The sequence below is a fragment of the Stegastes partitus genome, unplaced genomic scaffold (genome assembly GCF_000690725.1).
Source record: "Stegastes partitus isolate 25-593 unplaced genomic scaffold, Stegastes_partitus-1.0.2 Scaffold308, whole genome shotgun sequence".
Classification (NCBI taxonomy): Eukaryota; Metazoa; Chordata; class Actinopteri; family Pomacentridae; genus Stegastes; species Stegastes partitus.
Genome location: NW_007578039.1, coordinates 356,771 through 372,225, shown reverse-complemented (window position 1 = coordinate 372,225; position 15,455 = coordinate 356,771). Strand labels below are relative to the sequence as shown.

Below are 15,455 nucleotides of genomic sequence, written 5' to 3'. Positions count from 1 at the left end.
TTTTAGTCAGTAACAAACCTCTTTTAGATAATTTTTGGGGCATTTTTAGTCTTTATTGAAAGTGACAGTCGAGGTTGAGAGGAAATATGGAAAGACAGAGAAGAAGAGAGGGGGACAACACGCAGCAAATGGAATCAATTTGGAGATGCCACAGTAAATGTCTACGGTATATGTCTTTATCATTTTGCCACTAAGAAACTCAATATTGTAACAAATCAAAGAATTAGCATGAAGTTGAATCTTTTTCTAGTGACATTTTTGTATTCTTAAAGAAGTTACAAACCACACAAACAACCACATACAAACATTCACACCCTTAATAGGCTCTCAACCAAATCCCAGATCTGTGTTCGAGCAGATGGAACAGAGCTGTGTTAAATTGCAGCCATCCACCAGTCACATATATCATTTAGTAGTGGTTCGATCAATTCGACGTGTAGCTCACATCGCTCCCTAATCGGTAACTGAGATTAGAAAAGTTCGATGTCTTCAAGGCGACATAGATATATATATATATATATGTGTGTGTGTGTGTGTGTGTGTAAGAGATAGAGCAGTACTCAGTGACAGAACCAATGGACCCTGACAGCTGGGTAATGTTGAAATGAGCTATCGACCACCACATACTGAGAGAGAGAGGGAGAGAAGGAGAGAGAGAGCGAGGGCGATAACCAAGGTGACAAGTAGAAAAGGGACAAATCATTTCTTAGCAGTGGTCTGTTTGTTGTAAATGTACTCTTCAGCATGTTGTGTTTGAAGGCATAATAGACAGAGATAAAAACAAGAAGCGGGTACCTCAGCTACACGATGCACATTGTATTACTTCTAATGACATTTAAAGAACTTCATTTACTATGAACTTGTTCTTTATGCAACAAACTCTCAGTACAGATGAATTAAATCAATCCCACAACAATGCCCCTGCCAAAATAAATACCTGCAATATGTGTCAAAATGTTGTTTTTAACATTTACTAACGGTCGAAACAGTACGCTAAAAAAAGCTTTCTGAAAGTTTGAAATCTTGACAAAAAGCACTGGTCAAACTACTGCTATCATGGAGATAAAAATACATCTTATTTAAAGCCCACTGCAGGTGACAGGTATCCCTTATGAAGCGACTTAATTACAGCTTAATGAAATCCATGACCTCAGTGCCACATCTTACAACCGACCTGCTATCTCAGGGCTTTTGTTCAGCGCTGGAATTTAGCAAATTGATTTTATGACCACCTATGCTGTAATTAGAAGGATGTCTGAATAAGGCTCATTCTGTGGGCTTCGTTTTCTTGTATTTTCAGGGACAGGATAAGTGGTTTTGTATGTTTTAGTCGATTAACCATTATGCATGCATAATACAGCTGCTCATGATCATTTTCCAAAGGGGTACTACGGGCTTTGAATCACTTAAACCCGTGTTTTTCTTTTTCTTGGGGTACAAATATCATCATCGTGTTAGCAGCTGCATCCCCACCATGATTTAGATTTTTAGATTTCAGCAGATTCTCACTCAGATGTGTTAGCCATCAGTGTCTGGTACAAAAGGAAAAGGTACAAAAGGAAATTACACCTCAAATCTATTATTTTTTTAAATAAATGGCGCAAGGAATATGTTGTGGTATAAACAGTAGAGGCTGTTTATGTGGTAGTACAAAGAAAGCTGCAGACAAACAATTGTGGTATCCGTGATGAAAATATTCCTTCTAAGATTTAATACCCTGTTAATGTGCTTCACCTATTCTTTGTCCTTGTATGTGTGTTTGCGTGTCTGCTAAAGGTACAATGAATATTTAAGTAGAACTATTTCCCCGGCTCTATAAAGCCCCTTCAAGCCTACATCCTCTTTATCAACCAGACTTATTGCCTGTCTGAGACACCCTGATTCATATTAATGTTTTAAACACTTGCCTGCTGTCTTTCAACTACAACTTCGCCTCATAAACACAGCTCACAGTAACCCCCAGCTTGCTGTTGCATAACAATCCACAAACATCTGCGTCTAGGAGAACGCAGCATTAATGCGTAAGCATGTTTAGAATTACTTTGCAGTCAGTTTCATCAAAGGGTTTCTTTGACAAGAGAGATATGAAGGACAGAAAAAAGCAACGGCGACGCTGGATGCACAGGAAACAGGCAATATAAAGGAAAAGAGTAGAGAGAAGACAGAAAATTATGTGTGTGAGATTGTTGAAGGTTATATAAAGGGGCCTTCTGTTTTTGACAGTGCAGAAAACCCAGGCAGCCTCCATCTGTTTGGTACGATCTTACACACCAACAAGCAGAAGACCTTTATGTGTCCATCTGTGTGTGTCCAAAGCTCAGTGCACTCGAAGCACCAAGCGAAGGGCTTTTGTGGCAATAAGCATAGAAAAAATGCAAATTACTGAAAGTTTGCACAAAACAGATTCTGACTTTGTTTATTGCTTTTGTTAGGTTTTACTAATTATAGTACTTTTTTGCTTTGCATGAAGACATTACCACAAATTATAGAACAGATATAAAATCGTTAGCTCTCTACCTGAGGAAAAATAAACCTGAGTTATAAACCATTAACTTGCACTTGAGCCTTTCTGTTTACGTTACTGTATTTTGATGGGTCTTTTGGGTGTTGTAGGAATGCACAGGAGCTATATTCATTATTTCAAGTATTCCCTCTTTGGCCTGGTTCAGCACCATGGATAGCTCCACTAAATAAGGCGGCACAGGCCTGTTTTTAGCCACCCATATATATACTTATATATATACTTGTTCAAAGACTTCAAAAACGATGGCAGAAATGATGAAAGTGACAGATGATAGGTAGGTTATACTTACTGGGTGTTTTGCAGAGATTCTCCCAGTCACAGCACTTGTCTGGTGCCATGTCGAGGAAATGTAGTTCTGACGTGTGAGGAGAGACAGATATAACAATAAATTTAGACATAATGAGAAAATGTCAATCGAGCATTTAACCACACTTTGGGGACAAAAATGGAGAATTTCACCCACCAAAATGAAACAATCAAAAACAGAATACAAAAACAGAATATACGCGCTTGAGTCAGCTACGTGATCACTAATGTTTCTATTCAGCTCCAATTCCGCCTGAAAACAACAGCTGCAGTCCTCATTGTCATCATTACTCTGATTCTGCGTTTGGACCGACAGGCATCAACACAGCCATGTCCAATTTGAACAAGCTGTTTGCAGACTGTGATGCCAGCTATTTTGCTGCAATAAGTAGAACATACAACAACCTTATTGTGCTCAGAGCTGCTGTTAAATGACGTAACGCAAACATCTGGTTGCAGTCAAACTTATTAACCTAACAAATTGGGAAAAGGGGTAACTGCAGTCAAGAGCAACTGATGAAATAACTGTGAGCAAAGGTCTCCTGATATAAGAGCAGTGGAAATGCCCGATTACACGTCAGTGAGTTTGTGTGCTGTATTGTATACGTTGAGCTGCATGTTGCTAGAAATAGAGCAGATTGATGTGTAGTAATAACAATCATGTTAAGCAAATTATTATTTTGCAATTTAGACTATACGCACGTGGACAAAATTGTTGGTACCCCTCGGTTAATGAAAGAAAAACCCACAACGGTCACAGAAATAACTTGAATCTGACAAAGTAATAATAAATAAAAAATTCTATGAAAATTATTCAATGAAAATCAGACATTGCTTTTGAACCGTGGTTCAACAGAATTATTTTTAAAAAATAAACTCATGAAACAGGCCTGGACAAAAATGATGGTACCCCTAGAAAAGACTGAAAATAATGTGACCATAGGGACATGTTCAATCAAGGTGTGTCCTCTAATTAGCATCACAGGCGACAGCTGCACTCTTGTCTTTATGATCAAAGTAAACTCTGCTTCAAAAAACAAAAAGGACTTTTCTCTGCACAAATTAAAGAGGACATGATCCAGAAATGTATAAAATCTGTACTTAAATGTATTTGCATTTATAAATGGTATGAAGGCTACCGGAAGAAAGAACATTTCCTGCAATAGGTTACTGTAGATTTACTGAAAATGCCTAAATGTTAAGGGTCCATGTTTAGTGTGGTACACACCATGTCACCAAACAGCACAGTGACTACTTGCAACCTTATAAATAGGCCGACTGACTGATGACAGGTTTGTAGACACCTGTGATGCTAATTAGCGGACACACCTTGATTGAACATGTCCCTATGGTCACATTATTTTCAGTCTTTTCTAGGTGTACCATCATTTTTGTCCAGGCCTGTTTCATTAGTTAATTTTTAAAAATAATTCTGTTGAAAAAGGTTCTAAAGCCATGTCTGATTTTCATTGCTTAATTTTCATAGAATTTTTATTTATTATCACTTTTGTCAGATTCAAGTTATTTCTGTGACCATTGGGGGTTTTTCTTTCATTAACCGAGGGCTACCAACAATTTTGTAGATATTGCATTTTCCACATATTTTTTAACTAAGTGAAATGTCTGCATCAACCTACTTTTTTTATAATATTCACTTAAGCTTTTTATTTCCCAAAGAAAGTACCGTGTGCTCTTTTTGGATGTAATTTTGCATGTAACCGCAAAAATACAGGTTATCAGCAGAAATTCGTATTCCTCTTTTTGTCAACAGCACCCTTTTCTAGCTGGGACTGCTGCCCACACTGCCCAAAAGACCACCAAATGAATCACCACCATCAGAAGCCAAACAGCTCTGGAGACAGCCAAACAGACTCATTTGCAGCATTGAGTAAGCACAGATTGACAAACACAAGCTGGCTGCTCCCAGACACAAGGCTCGAATGAGGATCGTGTGGAGGGACAGTCAGACGTGAAGCTACGTTTCTCTTCTGCCAAATTAATGCAGCAGTGGCAGCTAAAAGGACCAACAGCTTCAAGAATCCCGCTTAGACTAAATGTTTTACTATTACTACAGCAGAACCCGTCCAGACCTATGAATGCTCTCTGCAGCAGGGATAGTGCAACCACATCTTGTAACGTATATGATAGATAGATATATCTGATAGCTACTCAAAACAACTCTGAAAAGCCTTCAGCATTGCCCTGTGGTTTTTCAGCTGAAGCACTAAACGCAGCAATGTAACGACGGCGACACTCACACCAGCAGCACCTTTAAAGGTGAAGAGGAAAGAGATGGGTTTGTCTAGTGTCACACAAGCACTGTTCTAGTGTACCAACACCGAACCAACCTGTGAGTAAAGTAAAGCAAAAGCCGTGGGATCTACTTGAGTCCTTTTAGCCTGAAGCAACCTCACAACTTTTGGTTTCACTCTCTGGTTTTTGTTGTTCCAGCCTCAAGGAGAAAAGTCGAGATAAATCCATATCTCACAGTGAGTGAAAGGTCCTACTCAGCTGACAGACCTTGTTTGTCAGATTTCCTTTCGGTGAATGTGTGTGGTAAGAATGCGTGAACACTTTATGCATTATGTGGACAGCTCTGCTACACCTGAAAGAAACCAGCTGTAGGCTCACCTTGCACATCATGCATGAGAGAATCCCATCAACAAAAGTGGATTTGATTTTATGAACCTGGGGGCAACAACACACCCATATGTTACTGTAATATCACGGTTGATATTCAACAACTGCACAGTGCCTGAAAACACAGAACATAAATTGGCTATCTAATCTTAGAATTTGATTTTGGTGACAAGAAATGCTTCTGCTTTAGGCCTTAAGTAACACAAACCTGTTGTAAACATGACTGACCTGTCTGTACTCCAGAATGATCTTTGGCAGCGGATGCAAGTCCTGAAGCAGCAACAACTGCAACAAAACAAAACAAAGGAAAGACAAAATGTACAAAAACAATCATTAAAGAGCTCAATGGCAATTTCTAAGAAACATCTAACACAATCCTGTAACTGTATGTTTTTGATTGTAGCAAATCTGCTGGGTTTTTTGTCTCTTTTCATCGTATGTTAAGATCTGTTGTCCTTTTGTCTGGTATTTGTTGTGTATACAAGGACAGGACTTATATGCCAGAATGTTGAGTGTGCATGGAAGTTAATGCATGTTTAATGTGATTTATGGCTGTTTATCCGGATTAATCTGAATGAATGTGTCTGCGCACAATCTAATACTTAAAATACCGAATAAGACTGAAATATTAAATATGATTGACCTGGTTTTCTTTGATCACAGGAGATTAGGGGTGAAAGTCACATATTTGTGTGTTTGTGTGCCATACTGCAGCTTCTGATGTTGACTGCTGCTGTTTGTTGATGGTCTTGGGAAGCTTCTTGTTCTCACAGCGCTCATGAAGGCGCAGCTTTTCAAACAGAACCTTTAAACATTATAAGTCCACAGTATCTTTAACATATACATTGTAAACATTTCACATTTTTGCTTCATAATAAACTGCAATATTGACATGTAGGGGAATAGAAATGCATGCACAGGACAAACAGACATACACATCAAGGTACGTACGGTCCGTAGCTGAGTGCTGCTGGTCACCAGGAATATCTGTCCAGCAGCTTGGTGGGCCTCCTTCTCCAACTGTTTCATTTTAGTCTAACAGAGACAAACAAGAGGATTCCTGCTTGTTCATGTAATTACCAAAAAGCCACATTAGCGTACTACCAATTATTGATTGAAGATCAAAGTCAAACAATTACCGAGTACATGTTACGCTCTTTGGATTTTCCCCTTTCATTAAGTGAATGAGGAATTCTCTTACATAAAAAAAAAAAAAAAAACGCTGCTCTTCACCTGAAATGCCTCATTTGCAGATTTTCCTTTCGTTAGTTATCTACATCACTCTGGAATACATTTGTGTAACCTATTGGCTAGTTTTTCATGGCCTCAAAAGAAGAATCAGCACCTCCTTCCTCACTAGTCTCTTGTCCTTGAAGAGACGGGATCGTAAAACTGAGCCTTTCAGACAGTGATGGGGAGAAGTGCTGCAACAGTGTACAGTATGAGAAAAATCAAGTGTTTTCTGAACATTTAAGTCTATAGCCAATAGCATCTTCTACTAAACATCAAAAATTAGATTATGAACTTACAAATTAATACTATGGGGTCTTCAACACCCCTTAGTTCCATAACCATTGTGCCGTTTCGTGCAAGCAATACAATTAGCACTAGTTGACACATTCATGGATGCCTCTAGGAATAAATAAAACTAATAAAGGTTTTTGTGCGTCATCAGTGGCTGACGACCCAGCAAGAAGACAATAAGAATATAACAGTCAAATCAGCTGCTCTGAGTATATATTATTTACATAATATGTGTCATACAAAGACGTTTTACATTATACAAAAAATGTTCCAATTGAATATAGAATAAAGATGAATGTTTTCTGTATGTCTAAGTTTATAAACAACCACCAAAACCATAAAACTATGATTTATGTCACACATAATTTATCATTCCATTACAGTAATTCATATCTTTGCCAGACTTTTTTTCCCCCGGATTAGTCCATCTATCACTCAGAGGATATAAAGTCAATTAAACTGTTGTGAGACTTCGGTGTATTTATGGTACAATATAATAATATGACAATATGGTAGGATAATTCATTACTGCGGCCTAGTGACTATTAAGCATGCCAAAAACTCAAGCCAAAAAAATTATAGAACTAATTTTCCAGACCATGAGAATGAATTCTGCAGTAAAGCTTTGAAAGTTATTTAAAGATGGAACTTTTAATAAGTGTGAGACAGAACTTGTCTAAAGGATTTGTTTAATTTCTGCTTCCTTTCAAAGGTCAAATATAGAGAGAACTGTGTTGCGCGCACTTCAGTCACAAACAAACTGATGACAAATGGCTTCAGCATTCACACACATAGACACACACAAATTATGAAACACACCCACATATACTGCATGTATCTAGACACACCTTTTTAACTTCAGCATACTGAATCCCCAACGCACAGTGCAGAATTAATGACTGCTGCAATAATCCAGTCGCTAATAGAGAATAAACTCTGTTCCAGCGACAGCCCACATGAGCAGCATGATAAACACAGCAAGACAGAAGAAGACAAGGGCAGAGAAATGGTAGAAAAGAGGAAAAAGAACAGATGCAGCATGATCAAAATATAGTGAGAGAGCAAAAGAGAAGTAAACACAGAAAGTATGAGACTGACAGAAGAGAGCAGTGAAAGGTAGAGGCACTTGACTAAAACATATGAGGATGAGGGAAAGGCCAAGAGGCTGAGTCCCAAAAAGACAGAGATAATGATGAAAAATAAATGAGGAAGACTAAGAAAAGCAAATGAGGGACTAAAGGAATGAATTGCTGATACAATATTTAGCTATAACATGGACATTTTTTAGTTTTTCTGGGGTTTTTTGTGACTGGGGTGGCATCCGCACACAGCCGCTCATTACAACTCCGACTTAAGTACTTAATAACTTGACAGGCAAACAAGTGGGAAAAAACAGAGACGAGAATAGAGAAACAAAAGGGAGGGGAGCGGGAGAGATGGGGTGATGAAATGAGAGACAACAGACAGAAAGAGTAATAGTGTGACAGATTAGGGAATATGGGACAAAGAAAATGTGAAGTTGAAATGTGATGCAAAAGCCTTTGTGGGTAGATGGGCAAAATCTGACAGGAACATTTTGAGAAGATGAGAACATGAGGAGGAATGGGCGAGGATTGAGCCACGGGAGCAGGGGAAGGCTAGGGCTGGACCTTGATACTAAATAGTATTTGAAATAAGAAGACAATTAGAGATACGAAACTTGACAAAATGATAGGCAGAGGCAAGAGAAACAGCAATGGCAGGAAGGAGGAAAGAAGGTGGCAAGAGAGGAGACAAATATGAAGCGACAGAGAAAGAGAAAAGAAAGAAGAAAATTGGGGTTAGCTGGCAGACATGTACCCAAATTCCAAAATGTGTACTTTTTTTCTGTCTCACTCAGCGCCCAGAGCAGGCTCCAGACTGCCTCATCAATATTGGATGCGAGCCCCGAAGTACTATGCTCGACAGACAACACATACACAAGGCAAGGCTACGGCAGGGCAGTGTGAGATTTGTGAGATTAATCATTGCATTACACATCATATACATCAAAATGTGGACTTTTCAGTTCGACACTGATGGAACAGATGTTTACAAAAGGACATCTAATCTGATCTGATTAGCAATGTCTGAGATGGGGGTTTATTAAGTGGCATTTGTCCCACTGAATTTTAATACTATTGTGTGGAAAGACAAAAGAGCATGTGAGCACGTATGTAAGATGCAAGCTGACAGACGGGAGGGATTCTGTGTTTGGTGTTCAGACAGGTGAGCCTGACAGCACAGATAAAACCAAATCCAACACGACAGAGTGGGGACACGCGTGACTGCGCTCACAGACATATTACAAAACGACAAGCGCACACATGCATGCACACACAGCTCTGCAGCAGTCTGCAAAAACTTCAGTGCCTCGGTGTGTGTGTGTTGGCAGAGGGAGACAGCGATATTCCTTCCTGCAGCACAGCCTCTTGAAGGAAAAAGACAGACTATCCATCCTATTTATAGTAACACGGCAAGATATCAAGACTGTCTCCACAACAACACCCCTACTGGCGCTTGCAAGAGTTGTAAGGGAGTTTAAGAGAGCTTGTTTTTATGCCTGCAAAATCATGTGTGCATTCTTAAGCATGAGTGTGTGTCCACAATATCTGTTTGCATATCTTTGCATATCCATGATTACTCTCAAATGTTTTCTTCAGAATTGGTTTTTATCTGTATGTAAACAGGACAGGTCCCCGGAGGACATCCACCCACTTCATCGCTAATCCTACCCAGGAGAAGAAAAAGAGAAATACTATTTTCCTTTCTTCTTCAGCTCTTGGGGTTTTTCTCTTCTTTTTTTTCCAGAGGTTTCTCCTGTTTCTCATATCCTCCCACTGTTTTGCTCTCATCAGTATTAATACAGCAGCTGTCTGCTGCGCAGTGTTTCAGCAGCCAGCCTAAAATTCAATAAACCGAGAGTGATGCAGTACAAATCTGAGCTGACCCTGAACATCATATCTATACACAGGCTGGCAAAAACTAGGTTTCCCATGGGGGGCTTTGTTTAAGACAAAAAGCACTGAAAAAGCTGCTGAATAAGACTCCAACACATTTTCCTCTTGAAGTCAATAATTTACACAAAAAAATCCAATTTCATCACAGGCATTGATTAAATGACCTTTTTATAGAAAATTGGAAACCAGAATATTCAGGGGTTAAAATGGCTGCCCAGGAACAAAATCCATACTTCAATTCAATTTTTGGTCCTAATAATACAAACAATGACTAAAATATGTCTTCATTCCTACCATCAGGTTTGATAACTCTGGACTAATTGCAGCTGTTGTGCATAAAAAAGGAGCAACTTGCAAATATCTGATGTTTTACTGAGTTTCCTTTCATAGTGTCAATGGGTAGCCGCCAAAACCACCGTATAGAGCAATCCTCTCTGTTGTCAGATGGTGCAGTTGACATGGATGAATGAAACTGATACAGAACTCACCTTGTTTCATAACCAAATGTAAATCATTTACTCAAAGCAGAAGGTTATCAGCACACATCAGACCTTGTTTTAGTTTATATACAGTATTTCAAATAGCATCAAACATAGGCCTGTTCTATTAACATCTATGCATTGTTTTGATGAAAATGTAGGATTTTTTTTATGTAGAAAGCTTTTGCCGGTCAATGTTGTTGATGCACACCTACAGAGACCTTGAAACCGCAGAGCCCCCGCTTCCAATTCTTATTATAAGAATATCCACAGAAGTTTTGGAGTTTTTTTTTTTTTTTTTAAAGCGAAGTGATGTATTAGCTTAATTCATGCTGTAAATATTCATTAAAAAAACCTAAATGGAGTAAAACAAACTTCAGATTCATGTTTAGTATTTCATTTACATAAACAAGGCACTGAAGCAAAGGTTAAATTAAATTGCTTAAAATGTGCTCATCTAGCTTTAAACACACTGAGCAGATTCAGTTTAACAGAGAAATATGCATATACTGCTCTTGTCCCACAGTTGTATTTTGTTTTAAATTAACATTGTACACGGGGTAAATGCTGGTAACGGTTTGTTCGCTGTGCCAGAAGCCATAACACTGATTGTGAAAGTTTAAAATCTACCAACCATAGAGTTTCAATTTACCATAAAGGTTTGTTTTTGCACCCTGAGGTCACCTTACCCCAAGTAAGTCTGAAGTTTTCTTAAGTGCCTCTTTGTCCACATGGATCCGGTGGCTCTCCATGGCTGAAACAACACAAGTCATTACTGATTTACAAGACCTGAATACCAAATCTGGCAACTACGAAAATATGGTTATTATAGATGTAGAAAACTGGTTGCAGGTGTAAAGAGGAGAAGCTCTGTAACTTTGTGTCCTAACAAAAGCCTTAAAGTCCAAATATGAATCAAATATCATCTAAAACTGCAAGCTGCTGGTTCCACTTACTGCAAATGTGTTCCAACTTAGATTTTACCCTGATTAGTCTGGAATAATTTGTTGTTACTGGATCAGTTTCAAAACCCTTAAAAATGTTTGTGGCACTTCAAAACATAGCACAGTATCTCGTAAACAAAGTAAATAAAGTGGTGCAAAGTGGTGCTCACCTGCCAGAACAGGGATCATGTTCAGCTCCATGTCAGAGTAGAGCTTCCACAGGCCCTGGCTCTGGACACACAAACACTCAGTCTGACAGTTTGTGTCTGCTGTTTATACAGGTACGTACATGTGTGTGTGCCTGTGTGTGTCTGTGCACATATCTGCCAACCTGTAGCTGAGAGCACAGCTTCATATTAAGCCTGTAGAGCCAACAGAGACCTGAGATGATTTGGGAAACCTGAGAGAGAGACAGACAAATACATAGAAAGAGAGGAGGGTGAAGTTTCAGTGTAGGTGTATCCCTAATATTCAAAATGGAATTGGGCACCAGACATGGAAATAAACACAGATCTGAACATATAACTTTTAGAATACTCTAATAAACCAGATGGAGGGACAGCCTGGATAGCACACCGCACTCACTACAAAAATACAGAAAAGAAAACAAAAAAAAACCTCCATTAATTCAGTTTCATCAATTAAATCTTGTTGCAGTCAACCCAAATAATAAAACACAAAAGTCTCTGAGACACAAATGCCCCAAGAAAAATCCAATAGTCCTTCATGAAATGAGTAAGATAAGGTGTCCTTGTTGCTCAGAACTTTACAGTAAATCTGGATTATACTTCCACTTATCTCCCCCTTTGGCAACTCACTTCTGTTTTCCTTCATGCTGTTTTTGTTGGGGTTGTTTCAGCTCACATAAGTATCTGATCTATTTTTTCTCTACCCCTCTTCCTGTCCATGTCCAGGTTAAAAAAAACAGAAGAAAGACAGCCAAATGCTAAACTTGCCTTCAGGAAGATTTTTGTGAATTTACTTCATGAATTAATGTCTTGTTTTTTTGTTTTTTGTTGGTTTTTTTGTACAGATGTGGCCAAAATGACTTTATTAAATTATTAATTGTCATGGGTACAATCATTTTGCACTGATCAACAGGTGGCAGTAACGTGCCAAGATATGCTGGGAAAGATAGCAAGCTAGTAAACAGAGATGTTTGGCAAGATTTAGAAATAAAAAATGAGATTAGTAAATGATTTATGGACAAGGAAATACAATGAACATGTTTGTTAGATCTCAAAGATACACACAATGAAGTTTGGCAAGAAACACTGAATGTAAACAGCATTGTTTACAAGAAAACCTGGCCAGCTCCATGGATGTATTTTGCTGTTATCACAGACGTCTTGTGTACTGATGAAGCCTGGCGACTGGTGATTTCCATACTTGATAAATTTGTATTTTAACTAACCTTCTGAGCACCCAGGGCAGGTGTGGTATGGGGTCTTCTGCAGTGTTTATTAAGAAGGTCCTGAAAGCAAGAGGAAGGATCTGTGGGATCCAGTAGCCACGCTGACACCTGTGGGTCCTGGATATGACAGCCGGCCACTGGATAGAGAGAAAAGCTCTTTATGATAACCAACAGTTTTCAAAATGATTTATGCCATGCTTATACGGGTTTGTCAATAAATATTCTGGAGATTACATCACGTTTTTAAACATTGTTTACATGTGTAGATATTGTACTGTGACTGATTAAAAACATCCACTGCGCAAGTGGTTTGACAAGTGTGTACAAATGCTGATGTTTGTGAGGAATATGGTGTTTTTGTATTGTTAAAGAAAGCGTTCTATCTTCTGTGGTGGTAACCATCTATGTGCATTTACTCAAGTAGCATACATAAGCACAATTCTTTGCTTAAGTATTTCTACTCAAGTACTACATCGATTTTGTTCGTAGTTTCTCTTAAGATTACACAGTTAAAATTGAGAATAGACAGTCAATATTATAACAAGCTTTTACAATACAACACATTGCTAAAGATTTCCACCTTTTGTGGCTTCTGACATCTTACAAAAAGCAACGTGCAGGCACAGTCACATTTCAGGTGTCTGAGTTGTTCACTTCTACTAAACAGTGATTTTTCCTTCTAAACTTCTTACATTGTTTTATTCAAATAAATGTTCAAATGATCTAATATCACACCAAAAAGAGAAATGTTAAATACTTGAAAACAGATTTGTGTATCATTTTATGACCACTGAGATATCAACTATGTCAAACTGTATATGAAGTAGATTAAATTAGCTCCAGAACTTATAACAGCAATATGCTGCTTACACACTAATGCTTCAGTATTAGTGACATAAAGTGACATCAGTCAGAGAGAGCAAATCAGTACTTTGCCTTTAACACTTCAACTTCACTTTGCTGCTAATACTTTCATCGTCCTATTTCAGCAGGATTTTTCATGCAGGAATTTTACTTGCAATGTCTTAAAACCTTAAATGAAAAAAACAATCTGAGTTATTTTTCCACCACTGTCATTTGTGGCTTTGATACTTTGGCTAATTTTGTTGAAAACACTTAGTTGAAAAAAAAGACATCTCCTTAAGCCAAACTGTTTCATACTCAGACATACACGTTGGATGCAGAATCATTTAGGCACAGAGCATAACATGAAAAATGCTAATGAATTCACAAAGTAGTGTTTTGAAGAGGAACCAAGCAACTGGAATAAGTGCATAATTGCATGTATGTGTTTATACATGAGTAGGTGCATTTATATCTGTCTTGCCTCGCTTCCAGTTGAGCTCTCGTCTGTAAACCTGCAGAACTGAGCGAAGCAAATCCTTGGCTTTATAGCACACCACCAGTTGAGATCCTGTGAGCACCTGTAGCAGCATATCTCTATGGGACACACACACACACACACACACACACCTCTTAGTGTGAAACCCAAACATAGATCAGCCATTTTTCACAAATGCAACATCACACTGCTGCAGACCTAGTAAAAAGCTCTGGGCTTGGATGTGTTTGTTGCTGGGCCCATGCAGGTGTGTGCTCTAGTTTTAAGTAGACCAGACTGTCGTTTGGCCCGAGCGAGTCCTCTGGCGTGCCGCAGGAAAGATCGCTCTTCATCAGCACGAGGAGGCCACACACTGGTAGAGTGAGCTTCTGCGGCAAGCATCAGCGAGGAAAAGGAAAATGAGTGCAGGGGTCACCTTTTAATGAGGCAGCAAGCCACGAGTGCACACTGTTTACTGTACACTGTTACATTATGTGCAAGAGAGGAAACATACAAGGGAAAGCTTGAGCCTTTTTTTTCCCTTATAGATGTGCAACAGGCATTAAAACACAAACATCTGTAAAACCTAAATTTTCAATTGCAAACACAACGTGACATGAGTCTTGAGGCATAGTGAGCAGTGAAGTTTGATGAAGGAACAATGTGTGTTCATGCTTACTTCTGGTGCTTTTTTTATCCTATTTTAATAATGTCACCGTGTCCTTGGCTTCAATGTAGAGCACACAAACTTTGGGGTACCAAGTTCTTACCTGTTCTGGGTCTAACTGAGTTGTTCCATCTCGGTACACCATAGTTAGCACCAGCACCTTGGCCTGCCGAGTTGTCTCAAGCATCTTCATCTTTTCATCTGGGTTCAGCTGTCCAAAATCCTTTACTCTAGGTTCAGATGTCAGGGATGCAGTCAGACAGCCATCTTGGGATTGGGTCAGGGCCTCACTTGTATTAGCCCCCCCATGGAAACTTTTGGGCCCATTCTTGGCTGGATCAGTCCCACATTTGGCCCATTGGCGCTTGCATGGTTTGCAAAATGCGGTCTGTTTGGAAGTTTTCTCTGCTGATTCATTGCAGTGTTCTTCTGCCTTCATCTGCCTAATTTGTTGAGTTTGCTTCAGGGCATATGGCTCTGTATGCATCCCCAACACCATTCCAGTTTCATGTGGAGGGCTGGCTTTAGTCGGCGGTTCACAGACAGAGGCTCTGAGCCTGGCTCTCTTCCCTTCACTCACTGCTCCTTCTCCTGCCTTCTCTTGTGAGGATGGAGGTGGCTTCCATTTTGGAGGACGCCTGGTTTGGAAGCTTTTGGG

The 15,455-nt window shown here is 39.1% G+C and overlaps 1 protein-coding gene across 1 annotated transcript in view; it reads right to left on the bottom strand.

Annotated features, from left to right (window-relative positions):
* The window catches only part of poln (polymerase (DNA directed) nu), a 53,824-nt gene extending 38,588 nt beyond the window's left edge, over window positions 1-15,236 (bottom strand). Inside the window, exons 1-12 of the mRNA XM_008283394.1 lie at window positions 14,901-15,236; window positions 14,350-14,519; window positions 14,137-14,249; window positions 12,810-12,946; window positions 11,727-11,795; window positions 11,566-11,626; window positions 11,141-11,205; window positions 6,422-6,505; window positions 6,180-6,275; window positions 5,699-5,755; window positions 5,462-5,518; window positions 2,814-2,879 (exon numbers count right to left, since the gene is read on the bottom strand). Of these exons, the coding sequence (XP_008281616.1) occupies window positions 2,814-2,879; window positions 5,462-5,518; window positions 5,699-5,755; window positions 6,180-6,275; window positions 6,422-6,505; window positions 11,141-11,205; window positions 11,566-11,626; window positions 11,727-11,795; window positions 12,810-12,946; window positions 14,137-14,249; window positions 14,350-14,519; window positions 14,901-15,236 (1,311 nt within the window). The remainder of the gene's footprint in view (window positions 1-2,813; window positions 2,880-5,461; window positions 5,519-5,698; window positions 5,756-6,179; window positions 6,276-6,421; window positions 6,506-11,140; window positions 11,206-11,565; window positions 11,627-11,726; window positions 11,796-12,809; window positions 12,947-14,136; window positions 14,250-14,349; window positions 14,520-14,900) is intronic.
* Window positions 15,237-15,455: the final 219 nt, after the last annotated feature.